At 39.5% G+C, this 22,853-nt stretch overlaps 1 protein-coding gene across 1 annotated transcript in view; it reads left to right on the plus strand.

The window, feature by feature from the left end:
* Window positions 1-22,853, plus strand: part of ttc28 (tetratricopeptide repeat domain 28) — a 114,016-nt gene that overhangs the window by 2,654 nt on the left and 88,509 nt on the right. The window contains exon 2 of the mRNA XM_079658348.1: window positions 2,490-2,861. Coding sequence (XP_079514474.1) covers window positions 2,490-2,861 — 372 coding nt within the window. The remainder of the gene's footprint in view (window positions 1-2,489; window positions 2,862-22,853) is intronic.

Below are 22,853 nucleotides of genomic sequence, written 5' to 3' on the forward strand. Positions count from 1 at the left end.
CACACACGTGATTAACGTAGGTTTCTTCTATTTATTTCAGCAAACAGCGCCTTAGTAACATGTTTCACAAGCTCTGCTTCATATCACATGTGTCATATTTGAACGAGTGTTACATAACAACATTACCTATTCATTAAACGTGATGTCATGCTGCAGAGAGCAGCTGAGAAATGGGCTTTCAGATGACTGTGAACTGTGGAAATCTGCTTAGAAAGTTTAGCATTACTGTGTCACAGTTCTCCTCAGGACCTAAGCTGAGGACACTGAGGTCATGTGCATAATATTGTTCTCTAAACTTTTTTAGCAAGGCTTCAGTATTTTGACTCCTCGTAGTGTGGAGAGGGCTTCGAAACAGCATTTGTGTATTGCATTGTCCTTTATTTCAACATGTCTTGTTGAGATTAAAATCAGTTTTTCAAGAGAGACTTTCAAGAAAACATTGTTAGAGCAACAAATACAAACAACATAAGATAACTATGCTAGAAAGTTGGGCTGGACAATATCTATAATATGTTGATATGTGAAATCTAGATATTGTCTTAGATTTTGGATAGCTTCATATTGTTAAATGGCACAAGTGTTGTCTTTTCCTGGTTATTAAGGCTAATACAGTAAATTTATGTTGTTTTCTGCACTTCTCACACTGTTCATGTTTTATTATTTTCCAACTTTATTTATCAAATTGTAATACATGATTTAAAGTGGACCTATTATGTTATACTGGAAACATATATTGTAGGGCCATACCTATACAAAACATGTCTGTGAAGTTTTTTGCTTAAAATACCAAACAGATCACCCATTGTATCCATGCCTCATACTGCTCATACCCCTCTTTTGGAGCCTGTTAGAGAAACGCGGATTTTGGGTCCTTAGCTTAAAAAAAAAAAAAGAGGAGGCGGAACTAATGCCTGACCAGAATTCTACCGGAGATAAAGTAAAATTCTGCTGTGTTTCTAAAATCCTGGACTCTTAATTGAAATGTCAGGATTTCATCAGTTCACTATGAACCAGAGCTCAGAGAACCGTGTACAGTCGAGACTTAAATCTTGCTTTTTACTTTCTGGCCCTTGATTGTTTCCAAGTTAATCACATCGCCATCTGTCAGTGGAACACTTAATTAGAAATGCCATCAACTAAACAGTGAGTAGAGAAGTTGTTCAGGTCTTAGAGTGCTCAAGACCTCAATAAATTAATCTTTCTCTTACAGGATAAAAGAGTTGCTGAGCCAAACTGGAGAAGTTTGATGCCAAGTGTGATGTTTGCTCCAGAAAACTCATTCATACAGAGCACTGATGTATAGGGAACAGTATCTTCAAACTATGTATTGCCTTACCTTGGCTGTTGCTCTGAGCCATGGATGATGCTTTTGTAAGTTTTAGGAATCCCTCCAGTCTGCATATTTTAGGAGTGTGTGTGTGTGTGTGTGTGTGTGTGAGGGGAATAGAGAGAGAGATAATGAAGGCCTTGGTGTAAGCTCTGGTGAAAGGACAAATTTGGAAACACCAGATCAGGGAGGGAGGCAGCGTCTCAAGATCAAACCTCAGTGAGCACATTTAAAACAAAGTTTGAATGAGAAGAACAGAAGCCTCCTCGTTCTGTCTGAGCCTCCGTCTGACTTCCCTACTTTTTCGTCTCTGAGGAATTTAGCCGTTACCACCGAGTAGAAACGAAAAAGTGCACCCAGCTGTTTGGCGTCCCATCTGCCAGAAAGTACATTATATCATGCTAATGAAGCTGCAGCAGTTTCGGAGTCATACTGCGTGTCTATGTGTAACAGCAGCGAAAGGCATTTTTTCGTGTTGTGTTTCTAAACTTATTTTTGTTTCTACAACACTGAGCAAAAAGCCTTTCTCATTAGTCAGTCTTTACATCGGCCTCTAAACCAGTGTGACCAGACCGATATACCGGCAGGTGCTTGTTATTTGTTGTCCTGCAAATACACTGATATTAATATAACTGCTCTAATATCAGCCTAATTCATAATTCATACTATTTATTTATTGGTAATCACTACAGACCCTGCTGAAGAACATTCGTCTATTTATAAACCACTTACTGTTTTATTGTTGGTCTTTTTGTTGTAAATAGACAAATTTAGAGGTTTTAAATTATGGAATAATTTACAGCTTATGTTCTTTATTAAAGGACTTATTGCGTAGTCTATGGAAAGTACAATTGAAAAAAAAAAAAAAAAAAAGGTCAAAAGTAATAGTAAAAATGCCTGTCACAGCTTCCCAAATTCCAAAGTGAAGGACTCAAATGTCATGTCATATCTAACCAACAGTCCAAGGACCAAGCTTTCCCTTTTACAGTGATACAACTGCAGGGAAAAGCAGCAAATCTCCAAGTTCGAAAAGCTGGAACCATCGAATATTAAGAATTTTACATTTATTTAAATGTGACAATACTTTCTGCTGGTTGTCTATTTAATGGTTGTCTATTTAATCTTCTCTCTCTCTTGTCCTGCCCCCTTCCCCTACTCCCAGTTCTCTCTGTTTGGTTCTCGCTCCACCAGCAGGACCACCAACCCTCCCTCTTCCTCCTCCTCCTCTTCCTCTCCTGTCATTCCTTCAGCCTCGCCGGTGAAAAGGGACCGACTGCCCGTCCCCCCCGTTCCTCCTCCTCCTCCTGGCCTCAGTAAAGCAGAGTTCCTGGACCGTGTGCGGCGCAGTAACCAGGCCTGCCAGCAGGGGGAATATGCTCTGGCTGTGCAGCTCTACAGCGAGGCCCTCACCGCGGACCCCCAGAACTGCATCCTGTTCAGCAACCGCTCCGCTGCCTACCTCAGACTGGGAGAGTACAGCACCGCTCTGGATGACGCCATCAAAGCTCGTCTTATCAACCCCAAATGGCCAAAGGTAAGAGGTTCAACACCTCACTGTCAATCACACTCCTCTAATGATGAAGATACTGTGTAAAGGGTTAAAGGGGCCCTATTATGCTTCTTGGGGTTTTGGTGCATGTAAATGGTCTACTAAGGCTAAAATCCTAAAGTTCCCTCCAAAGGGAGTATCTCTCCCCCCCCCCCCGACTGAAACACCTCCATTGTTCTCTCTTTCTTCCAGAACAGAGTGACATCACCACGAAACACTCACACGTTTATTGGCTAGCGACATGTCACAGTAGAAGCACAACATTTGCACAGAGATGCGCATAATATACAGAGGAATATTAAGTTACAGTATATAATATATATATATATATATATATATATATATATATATACACAGGGGTGCACATAAGTGGTATGCAGGAACGCATGCGCAGCAACAATCTGAAATGAGTACCGTCACTTGTGTCACAAAGCGCATTTGCGTACCGACATACTTGTGAAGCTTTTCCAGAATATGATACAGAGCACCTGCCACTGGATATAATCTCTGCTTTTCTCCTGTGGCCTTGGCTAAGTTTGTACCTGAATTCACAGGGAAAATGCAAAACCTTATTTCCCGTCCTTCTCTCCCTGATCCTGTCACACTGCTTGTAGTTTTATTTTATTGTTACCAATGTACAGCAGCTGAAAACAAGCCTCTTATTTAGATGCATCGGTCCAAATGTTGTGCTTGTATAGCGTAATGTTGAGCTTACTGAATAGCCTTTCTGTTTGTTTGACAAGTGTGTTTGAAAGGGACAGCACGCACATATATAACTCAGCATAATGAGATGTCCTACATGTGTGCTGGCATTAGCAGATCCAGTCTGGTGACAGTGATGATGATGGATATCTCAACAAGTAGACAGATGTGTATGATGTTGCTGATGTTGGTGCTTTCTGTAGCTGTACATCAGTAGAGGAAGGAAAATAAAAGGTTCAGAGGCTGGGTTGGACAATATAAAGAAATATACTGAGGGATAATAGTTGCTCATGTATATTATGTTCATTTGGCGGAGGCTGTGGCACAAATAGAATGAAATGTTAAGTGGCATGTTCATCATAAGGTCACTATCATCTGTTTCATATGCAAATAAGAGACAGTTGGATTGGGTCATAAGCTATATGAAAATGATTGTCCCAGTAAAAGCTGTACTACCAAAATTGTTGGAATGCAATTTCCACATCTGGGCCAATTTTAGGGCACACACAGATCATCTGACCGGCTGTCAGCCGACGCTGGCCCAGAACGGACTATCTGGGTGGTAGCTATGTTTAACTTTGGGAAGCTTGTGCTACATTACATCTGCATTATGCATTTACTCTTGTACAATTTTTAGATACATGTACCTCACTTGATTCATTCCATCCATATATTTCACAGGGAAATATTATACTTTTCTCTCCACTGTATTTATTTTAAGTACTTTGCAATACAGTTAAACAAACCATATGTACTTTTTCCCCCCTAGGTTCTAAAGGAAAAACATAACATTTAAATTGTGAGGTCTTGAAGTAGCATTGGATCATTCTTTAGGTTAAGAAAGCATTATTTATCTGATTCTGTTTGTCATCTTCTAACTTCATTTACTTAATATCTGGACGTCTGAGTACTATTCAACCACTGTCAACGAGGAAGCTTGATTTTTCAGCCAAGAGCTAACATGATATATGTTAATATTAAATTACATATTTATTGATATATCCCCTAAAGTTGTGACATCACATGAACTGCTTTCACATCTTTGATTTCCATTTATGTGTGCAAGATAATTATTATAAATAAATGTGCAGTGCAACACATTTGCAGCAAATTTACTAAAGAAATGAAGGGCTGGAAACTACATCAAGTACTCTTTTAAACTGGAAGTGATTCTTTACTGTACATGCAACACCGAGAGGAAGAGAAGGATGGTGAGGGCTGAGGGTATTTTAAAGCCATTCAGAAGGAGGGTAAGCAAGCAGGCAGGAGACTGTTTGCCAGGGCCACCTCTGTCTGGACGACTGGGGCCGGGCCAGCTTCAACTTCCTTTCTCTGTGTGGAGAATGGACGGAAGTGGTGTGTGTGTGTGTGTGTGTGTGTGTGTGTGTGTGTGTGTGTGTGTGTGTGTGTGTGTGTGTGTGTGTGTGTGTGTGTGTGTGTGTGTGTGTGTGTGTGTGTGTGTGTGTGTGTGTGTGTGTGTGTGTGTGTGTGTGTGTGTGTGTGTGTGTGTGTGTGTGTGTGTGTGTGTGTGTGTGTGTGTGTGTGTGTGTGTGTGTGTGTGTGTGTGTGTGTGTGTGTGTGTGTGTGTGTGTGTGTGTGTGTGTGTGTGTGTGTGTGTGTGTGTGTGTGTGTGTGTGTGTGTGTGTGTGTGTGTGTGTGTGTGTGTGTGTGTGTGTGTGTGTGTGTGTGTGTGTGTGTGTGTGTGTGCTCTGCACGGCTGCTATTTTGTTTTCTGTATCCTGGCGAGGCCTTGGCCTGAGTTTGGCACTTAAAGACAATAACAGAGGCAGCATTCCTGTGTTTGTGTGTGTGTGTGTGTGGCGCTTGCATAGTGGCGGTGTCATAGCAGTGGGCTTGCCGCTGCATTCGCTGTGGGTCAAATGCAAGGTCAAGACTAATGAAGTACCAATAAGAGAGTCTTTCTGAGAGGAGAGTTTACTTCTGCTTGAATTCTCTCTTTCTTCTCTTCCCTCGGTCGGCTTTGCTCTCTTCTCTTTTCTTTTATTCTCTTCTGCTTGCCTCCCACAGTTGGTCCCACTGCTGCCCCTGTCGACTTTTCTGTTGGCACAACAGGCTCAAACACACACTCGCTGTATCAAACACACACAGAAAAGGGCGACTCGGTCATGGGAACAGAGGGGAGTAGCTGGTCAAAAAGTTGCGAATGTTTGGTGCTTATCTGAATAACAACACAGTACAGAATAACAAAAAGTGTTTGCATCTTAATGTTGTTTTCTGTCGTTTTGTGCAGCTTTATCTTTTTTGTTGGTGCATTGAATGCAAAGCTTTGAGAAAGCCTTTTGTTTCTTTGTCATTCAAATGAAGTCACATCACAGAAAATGCTGCTGGAGCGAAAGCCTTTCTTTTCTCGCTGGAGTGTTTTTCTCCCACAGACCTGACTGTTTTGTTTTTCTGTCATCCACACACTCGCTCTACGTGTTTTTGTGAAGGTGTTAGGTACTTTCAAAGAGGCTGTTATCCACATTCTGATGCAATTATTAAGATCCTTAAGCTCAAAGCAGTCTGGGAAACGTTAGCCGTTTGCATTTCATGACGTCTGTTTGGCCCAGAAAAGAGGAAGGAGGCTCAGCGGCTGATGGCTGCACCTCTAATCTGTTTCAGGATCAGAATGTTAGGAGCGCTCCTGACTAAACAACCTCAGGACTTATACCTGCAATAACTTGTTCTCTGGGTCATCAGAAACAAAGGTGAACATTGACTTATTATCACCTTTTAAATTGATCAGTTGACCTTGTTCAGTGTTTCCCACATAATTTGATTCTATTTGCCCCCCCGGCAAGAAAAGGCAAAGGCCCCTTATCCTATTCGGGTGGCCCACGCATCCAGCCCCCCTTAAATAAGAAAATACATGTGAGTTAATGTCTACTGTAGACAACGTTCTTGTTGCTCTGTGTTGCGTTGTTAATGAGTGAGACACACCGGAGTGGAGAATCTGTGGGGTTTATTCTCCCAAAAATATAATTTACAATTTAGGCATTTAGCAGACACCTTATTCCAAAGCAACTTACAATGACCAATTACAGGGACATTCTCCCTGGAGTAACTGAGGGCTAAGTGCCTTACTCAAGGGCACACTAGTAGTGGTGTTCCAGGCGGGGTTTGAACTCGCAATCTTCCGATCTTCAGCCCACCTCACTATCCATTAGTGAGATCCATTTGTGGCGGACGATATTTAATTGTGGCGGCCCGCCACAAATAATTCAATGTATTGGAAACACTGTTGTTAGCAAACAGTTGCTCATGGTTGAACTCACTGTATACATCTAGCCATGTATATAAACAATGAATTCAACAAATAATTATTGACAATTGTGATAATAGATTGATTGTTTTAGTCATGACAATTGAACATTTTCTATTCTTTGTATATTGAATCTCGATAAAAAATAATATTTTCACAATTTCCTGACCTATATTACAGATAATTACTTAATAGATCGAACCAGAACATCATTAAATGGATATAAAATTAAATTTCAAGTAAAGTATCTTACTCTTGATAATCAGAGCTTTCATTGCAACTACTTCCAGAAACAATAGTCCCTAATAATAACAAATGTATTATGCTGATAATTCACATCAAAAGGGACACTAATACACATGCATACAAAACTCTCATTCACCCCCAATACAGTGGAGAAGAAACTAAAACACAGGGCGAGTTAAACCAAAACTATTGTCTAATTTAGAAGTAAGTGAAGGAATATATTATTTTCAGCTTGTTGGACTGACCCTTTATACACAGTAGGTGTTATTTAGGGTTAACATCCTAGATATTCAGCTGTGGGACTAAGTGTAGCTGGAATCAGTGCAGATGATCAGTTAACGGCTCTCTGCTCTGAAGTGGGAGCCAACCAGATGGCAGCCAGCTACGCCTGTTTACCCAGAAGGCCTCGGAGACGGCTCAGGCTTCCCCTGTCATTAAGAAACTACTCTCCAACCACACGCTGCAAAAAATATTACCGACATACGTGCAGAGGAACTCAGAGTCCCGTGTCTTTAAGTATGACCCTGGACCTAAAATGGCCTGTTGAGGAAGGCTCCCCACATGACAGAGTTAAGCACTATATCTGATCTAAGAGAAGATTCAATTTCCGATGTTTGGGATCCTCCCCGATCGGAGAAAAAGTACGATCCCATGAATTGACCCTGTGTTGATGGGATGGTAATGTTGTCTGGTGTGTTCGTGCTGCATCCGAAAATGTGCCATAGAGAACTCTGGGTCAGAAGGATAATCCAGGACTCACTGCAGAGCATGTGAGGAGAGGGAATAAGACTCCAGCAGGGAGACATTTCACTTGCATCGCTCCACTTAAAATACTGTTTCTACTCACTGCGACACATTTCCATCCAGAGGAATGGAAATAACTGTTTGACATGGCGCATGTGAAACCATTAGGTCAAATGTTTTATTATGTGAGCAGATGTTGCAAAGAGTCACAGCTTAAACAACTAGTCCGTTAACTTGTTCGTCAATAAATAGGACATTACAGCATGCATGGTGGATTTACAAAATAAATAAATAACATAAGCAAAGATCTCTCAAAACTCTTAACAACCCCTTTAGGAAACAACTTATATGCTCACAACAAAAAAACACACACTAAAGGTAACCTCTTTATTTTTAGAGAAAATATGAATCTTTTTCATAACTCTGATAAACTATTTTATTATACTATTTTTGTATGAGGGATAATGTGAAAAAACAAAAAGCATGTTTCGACATTCATTTACTTACCTCTGACTATAACCACACGATTTAGACACAGCCTCTATCTATGCTTTGGGATAAATCTAACTGACCGGACTTTCGGTTTATTTTTGTTGATGCTATTAGAACATTTCCTTTATTTTTGGGGCTGTAACTTTTCACAATTTCCAGGATACAGTTATAATACTAACCAAGTTCCAAGACAATTTTTTAATTAGACTGAACATTTCTGTGGATTTTGGCTTCCTGGAAGGAAATGCCAAGAATTTAAACCAAAGTAAACATCCATTCATTATTCACGTGCCATTGGAAACCACATATACTGCGTGTGTATATGTATATATGTATAATTGTGTGTTTGTATGTAGACATATAGCAGCTGGCGTGCTGTGCACTAACTTTAATACTTTTATGTATCGCAGCAATTAGTCGGAGTTAAAGGTTTTAATTGGGTTTCAGAAGTTACAAGTCGTTCAACAAAAATAAAACACTATGCAGGGATCAGGCTTTAAAATGGATTGCATTCTAATAAAAATAATGCATGTCAATAACAGGATTAATAACACAATAACACCACTTAATAAGTGGAGTGAATACATGCATTTGAATCTGTACTTTACTGTCTTAAATTTGACTGATTTTGTTAATGTCTTTTATAAATTATAATACATTGGATAATATATGTAATGTCTGCAGGTCCGATAAATCAGTGAGTTTATAAAACTTAAAACCATAAAAGTGAGGTGTACAAAATACATGTCCTTCTAATCCCAAGTGGAAATGACACCCTCAGTTGTTACTTATTAATTGGAGGCGGATCAGCTGAACGCTATCTCTATTTTTGCTCCATACCTGAATCCACACATGTGCAAATATCACTTTTCCAGCATCTCACCCTATAATCAGTTCCAAATTACACACTTCTTTCCAGGAAACGTCTTACGGAACCTGCTATATTGAGTCATGTCGAAAAATAAAGGATGTCAACATTGTTTGTCTCAGCCGCCACTAGAGCGCAGCACCGTCGTGGTGGGAAGCTTGGTGACGACCTCAGGGAACTCAAACACAACTTTCCCTTTGTTACAGCAGGCCTCTCATGACTCACATCACATGAGCCGCACAAACATGCACCCCCCATGTAATCCACCCAGGCAACAGGCTGCACAGAACTTCAGATATAGCATGCAGGGTTTGTTTTAATGTCCGTCTGGGTGTGACAATGACCATTATGGATTTTTAAGTGGCTCGGTTTTAATCCTTTTCTGTTTCCTCTTCTTATCCTTTTCCACCTTCCTTATCACGCTCATTAGCAGCAGCAGCAACTAAAGCTTCCCATCTGTGATATGTTTGCAGAAAAGTGCATATCAGCAGCAAATAACCTGCTGCTCTCTCCGTCTCTCACGCCCAGACTTGCACTAACTCTCGCCTGCAGAACGTAATGAGTTTTGATTTTGCCTCAAAGTGGATTGGGCCTAATTGTCTGGTATTAATGGGGAGATATGCTCTCAGTTCTCTGCTTGCAGGGTTGGTTCTGACGCTGCTGAAAGACATCAGCTCAGACTCGGGACAGACTCTGCTGTCTCAGCAACCAAACCGAGCTATGGGAGCTTTTTTTACCCATTCTTCATCCTTCCCCCTCTGAGTTCATCTCTCTTGCTCACAGTTGGGTGCCTCGGCTGTCTGTGCAAAGAGAATTGCAGAGGAAGGAGAAAGATAACAGCAGTGGGGGATAATGAAAGGGTGACTTGGTTGGACTTGAACATGGTTTGGTGTGACTGCTATCAGAGTGTGAATGAGAGCAAATGAATGTCACAGGATAAGGATTTAGGTCTCAGCTCATACTCTCTACCCAGTGTTTGCAGCAAATGACCTTAGCGAAAGCAGCTCATGGTGGAAAACCATTGCTAGGAATGTATATCACATCACCTGTACGTTTGTGCACGTGCATGCATGTCTTGTGAGCATGCACATAACAGGAGCCCAAACTGAACACTGCTCCAGAGTGCTACAAGTAAACCCGTAATGGGTACCTACCTTTAAAACTTAAAGATGTTTTGCAGGATTACCATTTTCACTATGTTTGTTAAGCATGCTAACAGTAGTGCTAATTAGCACTAAGCACAAGTACAGCTAATGGGAATGTCATTATTTTTGCAGGAATTGGTCATAAACCAAACCAACCACATTTAAATGTTGACCCAATAGTAGGGCTGCACGATATTGAAAAAAACTGACATTGCGATATTTTTTTCCCCTGCGATATATATTGCGTTTTTTTAACTATACTTAACCGGATGAAGGATTTTAGTCACGGACGTCTGGATCTTAACTGGTTGACTCATCATACCTTAAGTCATGATCTAACATGTCATGATAATGCATGTTGCTTACCCTCAAATAAGGGGGTTCATCTGTGAATGAAGAAGAGAAGAACCTTTTTTTTTATCCAAAATAGTTCCAGATGGCAGATGTTGCTTTTCTTTTTGGAAGTAAATCTTCATTCTCGCCGGTATTGTCCTCCTGTTCCTCGCTCATTTTTTACCGGTGTTTTGATGGTCTGCAAACTAGCGGGGCGGGACCTGCTGTGATCTGATCAAGAATGATTGTGATTGGTGGTTTGCTTTGTATGCAGAGCCTGCATGTCAATCACTCAAGTACCCCTGACATGAGAGCCGCGCAAGTTTTCCTTTTGTAGCAAGCAGCAAAATAATTGTAACATGACGTGTTTGAGTTAATGTACCTACTTAATATCGCACGTCCTACAAAAAAAAATGATATCGCGTTTATCGCCATGACACGATATATCGTTCAGCCCTACCCAATAGGGTTCCTTTGTTATTTCTCCTGGCCAGTCAATGTTCAAATCTGACCCTTTGCTGCATGTTGTCCTGTCTCTATTACCCTATTTAGTCTTTTTGTCTGCAACAATGAAGATAGGACTGGCATAACAAAACATAGAAACAAAAAATATTCAACCAATGATGGCTACTGAAGATGGAAGTTCAGTGAATTACTAAATATGTGATGATTGATCCCCTGGGGAATAGGATCCAAACTTTGTAGAAACCGATTAAATAGTTGTCAACAAATATGTATTCACTTCGACTCAACTCTCTGAACTCTACATCATTGTGAGAAACGTCAGGGGATCACACAAGTCATTAGGATTCATTCCCTAGGGTCCATGAACGTCAATACTTAATTTGATGCTTGTTCATCTTGGAGATGTAGAACATCTCACTTTCTAATGTTTTCAAAGTTCATGTTGATCCCAACATCTGTAGAATTCATCCCCTGGGGACCATGAATGTCTGTCTGAAATGTCATGGCAATCCTTTGAATAGTTGTTGAAATATTGAAGTGGTCCCGTGATAAACCTTTACTTATCCATTATCTACAGTGTTTTCACCGAGATCACTGAACCCTGTGACCGGATCTACTGGAGCCTCATGCTTTGCTTTGGGACCTGTCATGTCCTTGTCATGGATCTTGTGACTTCCTGGTTACCTCTCAGGGTTTCAGAACAGAGCAGCTTTGGTGTAATAGAGCTGCAAAGGACAGCAGAAAGGAGAGAGGCGAGATAAACAACAGGAGAATGACTCACTAAAAACGGGGGTGTGTGTGTGTTGCTATTTCCAGACAGGGGTTGAGGTTAATGAACAATCACATATTTGGGACTCCTGTGAAGTCTGTGGAGGAGGGCGGTGTTGTGTTTGAGCTTCAAAGAGAGCGCTTTTTGTGAATTTGATGGGAGACTTTGTAATATAAGCAGGGTTCATATCCGGGAGTGTACCTTCCTCTCTTTATGAGGAAGGCCTACTTAAAATGATTTAACTGCAGCATAAATCAGTCAGTACAACTTGTTAGTCTTCAACTGGATTCCTCACCTCATCACTGTAGAGACAACAAGATTTAAATATTGGACAATTATCTCTTTTTAATCTAATTTAATCTTTTAGTGTTCAAATTAGGTGCATATCCTTATGTGTTGCTTTGAGCTAAAATAAAAAACGTTTAATTTGGGTTTAACTCATGATTCACTGCTTTATTGTTGATGTTTTCTTATTCTTTTTCCTCACTGTTGATACTATTGCTTTAGCTTTTTATTGCTTACATTAATTTGTTCTTGTTTTGTTAAGCAATTTGGGCTGCATTTTTTTAAATGAAAATGTACTCTAACGGTTATTATGATAGCATTAATATATTTAGTTTTACGTTAAATATCTGAGAAACTATTGGATGTTAACCTCAACAGGTCTGAAATAAAAACGATTTAGTTTTAGTGGTTATATTTTCACTACCAAGCTTTAATAAGATGGTGAACAATATGCACAATATTGGCATTGTGAACTTGTTGGCATGCATTAGCATTTAGCTTGAAGTAAAAACACAAAACTTGACTTTTAGTCTAGTTGGACAACAATGGAGCTTTATGGCATAGATGAATAAGACACATTATACCTAGAATACACAGCTAATGCATGTTTGTAGGATCAATGCATGTTTGGCTGGTCTTCTTTTGGATTTCTTGTTCTACATTCAGAAAACTGTTCAGCCTTTATGGTTCATTTAATTTTCTAGATGGGGGAATGAGTCACCATTATATTGTGTTAGAGGCAACTGAGAAACTTTGGGAGATCATACAGTTTATTTTAGGATTTCTAGGTCAAGTTATAATTGATAATCTTTTTTTACATCCACGTTTTCCCCTTCATCCTCCGCCACGCCCAACTAAAACCTCTCGTATCAGCTCGGATGCCCCTTCATGTCGCTGGACATTAAACTGACATGTTTCAGTGGTTCATGTGTCTCTCTCTCTCTCTCGCACACACACACACACACACACACACACACACACACACACACACACACACACACACACACACACACACACACACACACACACTCACTGGTGAGAGTGGTGTGTCTGCGGCCGGTCACCATGGCAACAATGGTTCAAATTATGGATTATCGTGTGTGTGTGTGTGTGTGTGTGTGTGTGTGTGTGTGTGTGTGTGTGTGTGTGTGTGTGTGTGTGTGTGTGTGTGTGTGTGTGTGTGTGTGTGTGTGTGTGTGTGTGTGTGTGTGTGTGTGTGTGTGTGTGTGTGTGTGTGTGTGTGTGTGTGTGTGTGTGTGTGTGTGTGTGTGTGTGTGTGTGGGGTGTGTTAAATGAGGACAATTACTTGAAATGTAAAATTGTAGCTTGTTGGCTTTAGATGCTTCCCGAGGGAGATTACTCAGATTTTTTCTTTTCTTTTTCCCTGCTTCCTTTTTCCAGGTTCAAGTCTTTCTGTCAGAGACATCCTCAACGTAGCATTAAATATCAACACCCGACCCTCCTTGATAATGACATATACGTTAATGTTATATCAGTTTGAATTATTTCATATTTTTTTATTCGTCCCTCAGTTTGGCATACGGCTTGAATCTCTACAATACCCATAAGCCCTAGCCTCCGTTGGTATGGAGAACAAGCCGTTCAGAAGCACAAATATGAGAGGTAATAGTTAGTCGCTGAATTCATTTAGAATTGACCCAAAAAAGTGCTTTTATGTCATATGTAGATTTTTGGGGAACTTAACAGAGTTTAAAGCTTGGTGATGACCTTCAGTTGAATACAAACTCAATAAGCGCTTTCACACCGCAGTACTTTTCCCACTTTCTTTCTGATATAGTTCCGAAATGTTGCGTTCACACCAAAAAACTAAAATGAGTTCATCAGAACCTTTTTTACCCCCTTTTCCGTCCCTGTTAGAGAGTAGGGACTTTCGTGGGAGAAAAAGGTTCCTATTTCTGATTAGCTGGGCGGATTGCAAACCACACCCCGTAAAACTCCCAAAAAGTTTTGTGAAGCCGTCATTTTATTATCCTCGCATTAGCATCATTAGCATTAGCCCAGCGCACAAACGCGGAGAGACTAACTTATGGCAACACAAAAGAAAAAATGGGGGCGGTGGAGATGAGGAGGTGTCGGCGTTCTGCCGATTTTATCCCCAACTCCGGGGACTTCCGGCTGTGGACTTCGAGTGGCAGTATACGCCGTGAAGTTGTTTGCGGCCTGCCAGTAAACCCAAAGCTGGAGAAGAATAAGTGACGTCAGCTGATTCATTTTCCTAATCCTCCCCCAGGGACTTATTCCGGTGTGAACACGATCTGTACTTAGTTCATGAGAACTAAGTTCTGAGAACTAAGTTCTCATGAACTAAAGTGGGAAAAGTACTGCGGTGTGAAAGCGTTTTTGGAATGTAGTTGTTAAATTTGCCCTGATTATTGAACATGGAAAGTTCCATGCTTATCCAAGCTGTAGAAGTTTCAATTTTTAACCATTGTCATTATCATATCAACAGATTACAGCAGAGCTGTTGTTTGCTAATAATGTCTTCAAAGTTATCAGGCTCCATCAAATGATGGCAAAAAATAAGGCAAAAACAAACAAAAATTGTGCTGAAGAGAAAGGGATAAAATGTAGTACTACTGTATATAATACTATAGTACATTTGATTAGATTGAACTGTATTGTCATTTCAGAGACGAAATGTGTGTCCAACTAGAACATGCGAAGAGTATATAAAGTGCATGGGGTTACAGTATATTCTCATATGAGGTTACAGTATCAAAGTTGTTGCATATGTGGGGCAAGGTGCAGATAGGTTTGTATAAATATGAAATAAATATTTACAAATAAGGTGCAAGGTGGTGTGAGGCATATACTGTATACGGATAAAGTGCAGGGGTTAGTCATATGCAGTTGTAATAAATATGTGCACAAAGCAGTGTGAGGTGCTGTGGGATGAAGCCCCATAAGCATGAAAGTATATTGGTAAACTTATGTAAATGCAGGTATAAACAGGTAGCAGAAGCATGGAGGTAAAGTGGTCCAAATGTGAGTCCTGTAACATTTCAATGGGAACACTGAGGACCTTACTGAATGCAACCACAGGTGTCCCGAATATCTCCTGCCACTTTGCACCTCCATTTGACAATAAAAACCTTCCATATGGAGTAGAACAAGAGGGCTCTTGATTATCAAAGTCACCCAATGTGTAGAGACCCTGTGCACGCTCCCCTCAACATTAAATCAAACACAATTACAGGCTCATCTGTTTGGCCGGGCCCCAGCGACTCTGTGCCAAGCTGCCAGGCATCCTCAGCGGGCATATGTGCCACCAACTGTCAGTCTGACGGAGGGGGGGGGGTTGATTGTTAGTATCAATAACAACAAAAACTATTATGCTGTTGATTCTTCATCTTCTTAATACGAAGAATGTCGAGCAACAACACGCAAGCGTCAAAGGATTAATGGACGCAGAACTCAGCAGTTTCACAATCAGATAGGGTTAATTCTCTCTCCAGCTTATCTTTAACCCACAAAATGGAATTATATATTCATGATTTAGAGTGAAACTCTTCAAAAGCGGCATGTGCTTTTTTCTCCCTCACTGCAGGAGAATAATCTGGATGAAATAAGTAATCAAATATGCAGCTTTTACATGTTCAGGTCTCCTCCAGAGAGACTGGGATCTTCATGTACTGTACACTGATTACAGGAAAAGTACTGCGGAAGATATACTATAATATTTCACTGACATTAATATTTAAATTGTATTTCTCTATATTACCAATCTATCTGTTGCATGTTTAATGTATATTAAAACAATCACACACTGCTTTCTAAATCAAAATCTGTCAACCACTCCTTTATACACAGACAGACACATGTGGATGCATACTGTATGCCAATTATCTATTTGATTAATCATTTGGTTTATAAACTGTCAGAAAATAGTGAAAATGCCCACCATTAAGAGCTGAGTACAGTTGTGAAATATTTTTCAGTCCAAACCTCAAAACATATTTAATTACTTCAATATAACACAATTAAAAGCAGCATATTCTTAAAACTGATAAGATGGAACTTCATGATATCTTGTTTTTATGCTTGAAACATTATTGCATTATTAATTTATGCCATTGACTTATTATTCATTGACTTATTGCATCTGCTCTGCACATACAAATACCTAAAGCCCTAATTGTAAGAATGTGTGTCTTTTCTTTGTGTTTTGTGCCAGTAAACTATATACCAATGAATGTCCCACTGTTGCTTGGACAACACAAGATATTTAGAGACGTCTCTTAAGCTTTAGAAAACTGTGATGGGCATTTTCATTATATCAAACAAAGTTATAATACAATAATATTCAAATGCCTTTTTATAGACGTTTTTTAATATAAGACTGGGAAACAAAAAGGCAATATTTAATTAATTGTTATGCAGCATTAAGAGGAGTTCAATATAACGGATTTAAAGCATTATATTTTGTTCAATGGATTATTATAGAATAGAGTATCCTTTATTTTTTCTCTACATATATACAATGTGTAGTAACAAAGAAACACTCAAATTAATTGTTTTAATGGATAATTCTAATAGTTGAAGTCACTGGCTTGGTGGCTATCTTTGGGTTTTCTGACTGTAGCTCAGAAAAAGTCAACAATTGGGATGTACTTTTTTACACTTTTCTGACATTTTAGAGACTTTATGAAACATTTAATTGACTTTAATGTGATAATAAGATGTAATAAGAATAACCATTTGCATCTCTATGGTGTTGAAAGTTATGGAATGCTTTGTACCCCCAGTAATCTGTTAATTGCAGAATGAAAAGAACCTTAGTGCCAAAGGTGTGAGTTTCTTCAACATGCTCTCAGCACCTTCTCCTCTCTGACGCTCCTCTCCCGTTATATCCAGAGAGGAGGAGGAGTGTTATGTCAGCTGGTTAAATATGACCTTCAGCAGAGTCCCGAGGGACCAGGCTCAATGTACAGCGCTCCACCAACACCAGCGAGCGTCGGTAATAAAGTCGAATATCACAAGGTGTGTGTGTGTGTGTGTGTGTGTGTGTGTGTGTGTGTGTGTGTGTGTGTGTGTGTGTGTGTGTGTGTGTGTGTGTGTGTGTGTGTGTGTGTGTGTGTGTGTGTGTGTGTGTGTGTGTGTGTGTGTGTGTGTGTGTGTGTGTGTGTGTGTGTGTGTGTGTGTGTGTGTGTGTGTGTGTGTGTGTGTGTGTTAAAGAGTGTAATATGCACAATTTAATACAACCTTGCCATAAGGCACAGACGGATCACATTTACTATTAGTTGTACGAGGAAGTGTGTCATTGAAATATAAGCACACACACACACACACACACACACACAGTCCTCTCTTATAATTTCCATTGACCACATGCTATGTATTTTTGGTTCGACACATATGGGCCTGCAGCATTAGATTGTTATTTTAAAATGATATTCAGCCCCTCATAGCGTTGTAATTATTGTGTGTGTGTTTCGTGCGCAGGATCAATATAATCTCTCTGCAGGAGGACAACACTGATACTGTTGACTCCAGGATGACCCGAGTATGATGAGACTCCAACATTAGGACAATGATCTCCTCCACATTGACATCAACACACACACACACACGGCCGTATCTACCATTGAGGTCACCGAGGTCCGGACCTCGGTAATATTTTTCGAGCTGTGTATACAAAACTTGTGAAATAATTGCACTGAATGGGGTTCTTTGTAGTACTTCCATTTACTGCCGATGGGGGCGCTGCATAACTGCGTAGCCTCGATTAAAGCAAACAGAAGAAGACGACATGTATCAACAACAAACCACCGCAGCCGAGCAGCCCGGACTTGTACCGGAGCAGCGAAGGAGTGATGAAGTATCTAGAGATCTGAGTCCAGCGGGCTGCTTGTGTTTCTGTTCATCAGGACATCATATGACCAGCAGATCCTGTGTGAACGCTCTATGTTAGTCAGTGGACGTCCGACAACATGCACACTAACTTATATTGCAATTTGCAGCTATACTTTGGTTTAAATTGCGTGAATAAACTAGCTAGAGTGCTAAAGTGAATTACATTCATCCAATGTCAGAAGGGTTACCTTTTAACAAACGTTGTAATGTTTTTCTTTCATTTCAATTTGAGTAAAACAATGGAGGTATAACATTGTATTGTTTTATTTTTACACTGACTCAGATGTAATGAAAAGAATATGTCAGTCGAAGCTCAGCTTTGGTAAGGAAGAGACAGGACAGGCAGAGAGAGAGAGAGAAAGTGATGGAAGTCAGGGAGGAACTGCAGGTATAGTCACACAAAATAATGTAGGCTTAATAACCCCATCTATCTATCTATATATATATATATATATATATATATATATATATATATATATATATATATATATATATAACAATAGTCTTAATTTAGAATAGGCGTAATTATAAAACAACATAGGCCTACATCTATTGCAGTTATGATGTCATAATAACATACAATTGTTTAAAACACAATTTACTTACATCTTTGTTCTCTTTTGATAATCAAACAAAACAGATTTAAATGACAAAAAGAATGCAAACAAACAAGTGAAATGAACTGAATTGCTTTTGATTCACTGGCAGGAGCGACAAGTGAGGAGGAGCAAAAAGTGAACAATGAGGGAGAGATTGAACAAAGAGAAAGAGTAGAGGACAGAGAGAGTAATGAACAGGAAGAAGACAGAGAGACTCAAGAAGATGGAAGAGAGGGTGCAGGTTATGGAAAGGAGAGAGACGTGGAAAATGAATGTTGACAATGTGTTGTGATCATTTTAGCCTCTTCTGCATGTCCTGATCATTAATAGTAACAATCAACTGATTCTTATGCATTACAATTTCAAAAATAATTGATGCTGCAGCCCACTGACATGGTTTGAAATCAATATATTATCCAATGTGTGACCCCCCACAGGACTTAAAAAGCACCTAACTAGATCATGAAAATCCCAAAAATCTCGGGGGGTGTCCCCCGAACCCCCCTAACATATTTGGACCTCGGTATTTAGGACATCCTGGATACGGCCCTGCACACACACACACACCCACACCACCACACCACACGTGAATACAACTTATGTTTCAGACTTTCAATAATTAAAATAATGAAAGGTGAATACATGATCCCTGACTAAGACTATTTACCTGTTACAAATTAAGGGGAGATGCAAAATTAGTATTCAAAGGGTCTAAATCCTTCAAAAACACTCTTTTTAACACTGTTTTGAAACTCATTAATATATCAAAATCCATTATAATCCATTAATTTATCCACTTACTTTTTAGTTGGGGGAAATACCAATTTTGCACCTTATAGGTTCTTTTTAAAAGTTAAAAACAAGAGGTACAAATACAACACAAATCCCTTGGGGGAGTTTTAAACTGAAAACTGCAAATATATCACAAAAACATCTAATATTTTAACAAAAATGAAATAAGATTTTGTGGTGGTTTATAATATCATGAATTCCTACATGTCTTCGCAGTCAGAGCTGATGAATAAATTGGACCTTGAATTCATCACCTAAGGGGTTTATGTTCTGTTGGCTTATCACTGCTCAATACTGAAGCAGTGCAGAGGTGTTACCCCTCGCTCCCCTCCCCCAACCTTTCTGCTCTCCCCCAATTCACGAGGGGAAGAGATCAATGTCAAAAGCTTTCGTATCTGTTACTAAATTGATAATTCATTTTCACGCACACAGCTGGACAGATCTGATAACCAAACACACTCGCTTTCACTTTGACCCGTATGTGACCCAGCTCCGAACTCTTGACCTGCACTCGTGTGATTCACAACACAGGACTTGTGTGTTGGTCTTGTGTGTGTAGAGGCTTGAATGTAACTTGTATGTGGTATGCAAAGAGAGAAGGATCAATTCATTTGATTAATTGTTATGTTGCTTTCAAAACAAACAATTCTCATTCTTACAGATCTCACCTCCCGCTAAAAAGAGCATTTTATCTAAAAGAAACCCCTCTTTCAGCATCACAGAGACGTTTCACTGTTGGCAACAGATATGATTGAACCAAGATCTCTAACTAAAGCTTCCTCACTCAGTGCTGGAATAAAATTGGATGCGACACATTTGCAGCTTTACTCGTAATTCATGCTGTTCCCACTCCACCTGCCCTGACAGCACCGAAAGGTCAAAGGATTTTTATTCTGCTCAGTTATCGTCAACTCAAAGGAAACTTCATTAATGGATGTACACTTGCAGAATAATAGTGGACTATTAATTATAGTCTCTTTTTTTTGACTATATAAGATTTATATAAGATGACATTTAGTGCCAAAAGAAGGTGAATAAAGAAAAGGAGAGACTGCTGATTTCTTTGTGAATTAGACACAATAGAAAGATCATACTTCTCTTTTTTTATAGAAATGTTGTTTCTTTACTCCTACTTCACTCCTCCAAATCCATTTAGAATAGTTTGTAATTATATTTACTATATCAACATAATGGAGGGTTTCACAACATTTCTGCTGAGAATGGATTCATTGTGTTTTACAATATAATCATCTTCCGTAATCCACCATTGTTGTTGTTTATATTGTGTAGCATTAAGGGACAACAACGTGCATTTCATTATGCAACCCTGTTTTGTACATCGACAATAGATGAAACTTTTAATCAGTTTTTCGATTTGAACACCTATTTTGATATAGTTGCAGATTTGTTTACTTACATTTACTTACCTGCCCCCCTTCATGTTTTATCGTTTATAATTACTATCTTTTTTTAATCAATTTATCTGATTGTATTCCTCTTGATTGAAAAATGGTTAAACCTGAACTGTTTGTTATTACCATGATGACAATGCTCACATTACACATGAGCAAGTCTCAAGCATAGCTATACAACTGATTTATTCAATAGTGATTCGTACCATTTATTAAAGGCACATGGAAGCTCAGTCTTTATCTCTTTCATTTTGAGGAAATGTTGCTCTCCTTATAGAAACCATATGTGGGGAAGTTATAGAATCAAAAAAATTGCATTTATAGCTGACAGAGTTAACCTCAGATTCTCAGAAACAACTACATTTGGTAAATCTTGAACCCATCACAACAAAGCCGATGATAAGAGGTGGCACTGAGACAACAGCAGGTGAAATTCCTGCTGTGGAAGCAGAGGAGGGAGAATGAGCGGATTAGTGGTGTGTGTGTGTGTGTGTGTGTGTGTGTGTGTGTGTGTGTGTGTGTGTGTGTGTGTGTGTGTGTGTGTGTGTGTGTGTGTGTGTGTGTGTGTGTGTGTGTGTGTGTGTGTGTGTGTGTGTGTGTGTGTGTGTGTGTGTGTGTGTGTGTGTGTGTGTGTGTGTGTGTGTGTGTGTGTGTGTGTGTGTGTGTGTGTGTGTGTGTGTGTGTGTGTCACATAGAAAGATAGTGTTAGCGGCCATGTATGGTAGCAGAGATGAATGGTCTCATTTGTGGTGGGCGCCTGGAGGCCACACAGACTGATGCCGGCGTGTTGCTGCAGACTTTATCTCACAGTCAGAGCGTGTCCACTCTAAATGCTGATAAATCTCAAAACATCTTCTGTGAGTCAAACAGGGTTTTGTTGGCACCAACATTTTTGGATTTTCACTACCCATGGCAAAAAACAAGTCATTCTTTCTTTAAATTGATTCATCAGTTGTGTTGTGTTGCTTCATCTGAAAATAAGTTTAAAGAATGGAGGGTTTTGACAGCTAGTCCTCCGAATTGAATGATAAAATAAAGGGCAGCTCCGTCACATGCTCAAAGTACGTCATGATTATTTCACAAAGGCTGTTTCTTTTGCGTGTCACATTTTGATTTGGTTTTTCTCACTTCAGCCAAACATAAAAACGTTTGGTGATAATTGCGATTATTAACTAAATGTGTATAGAAATACGTGGACGTTTAATGTCTACGATATAAGTTGTTGTAATTACCTTTCATAGTGTTCTATTGCTGGTGTTTTCCTCTATTTTCAGATACAACTCACCCTTTTAAATTACTTGATGAGATTACAGGAGAATAGCCTCTGATATCGGATGAATGTTGTGATTGCTGTCACTGATTCAAATCCTACAGCACGTAACAGCAGTAACCACTTCCAGTCTGAAATCACTTGTAAGGTTGCTGTTACACAGAAGTAGTGTTTCTCAAGGCTGGCAATTATCAAAAAGTTCAGCTACTCTGTCCAGAACAAGAACCTGTTATTTACACTGTGTAGAGACCAAACTGAATGCCTCTTTGGAGACTTTTGGTTTATTTTTTCCAATATTATTCTCCAAATGAGGGGTGAAATATACAATTACTCCCCGTTTTTTAAACTCCATTCATTTATACAGTGCCTAAGCAAGCACCCCCATCATGAGTCAGTGTTGATGTTGAAGATAAGCCTAGTCCTCTCTCTGCACTGTTTCCCTTCTTCTTTCTTTACAACCTATATCATTTCCTCATTCGCCAGAGAAAAAGCGTTCTTCTGGTGGTGATATTTCAGGTGGAGTTGTTTATTGCATCGATGACTGGAGAACTTAATTAAAAGTTGTATTCATGCATCACCGGCAACACTCAGCGTTTGAGTGTTACCTTGAACTTACAGCTATCGCTTATGTCTTAAGATATTCAGTTTACTATTAATTACAAAAACGGTATAACTGTGACTTAAAAGATGAATGAATGGGTGATACAAATAGCTGATGT

This window comes from Notothenia rossii, assembly GCF_949606895.1.
Source record: "Notothenia rossii genome assembly, chromosome: 11".
Taxonomy (NCBI): domain Eukaryota; kingdom Metazoa; phylum Chordata; class Actinopteri; order Perciformes; family Nototheniidae; genus Notothenia; species Notothenia rossii.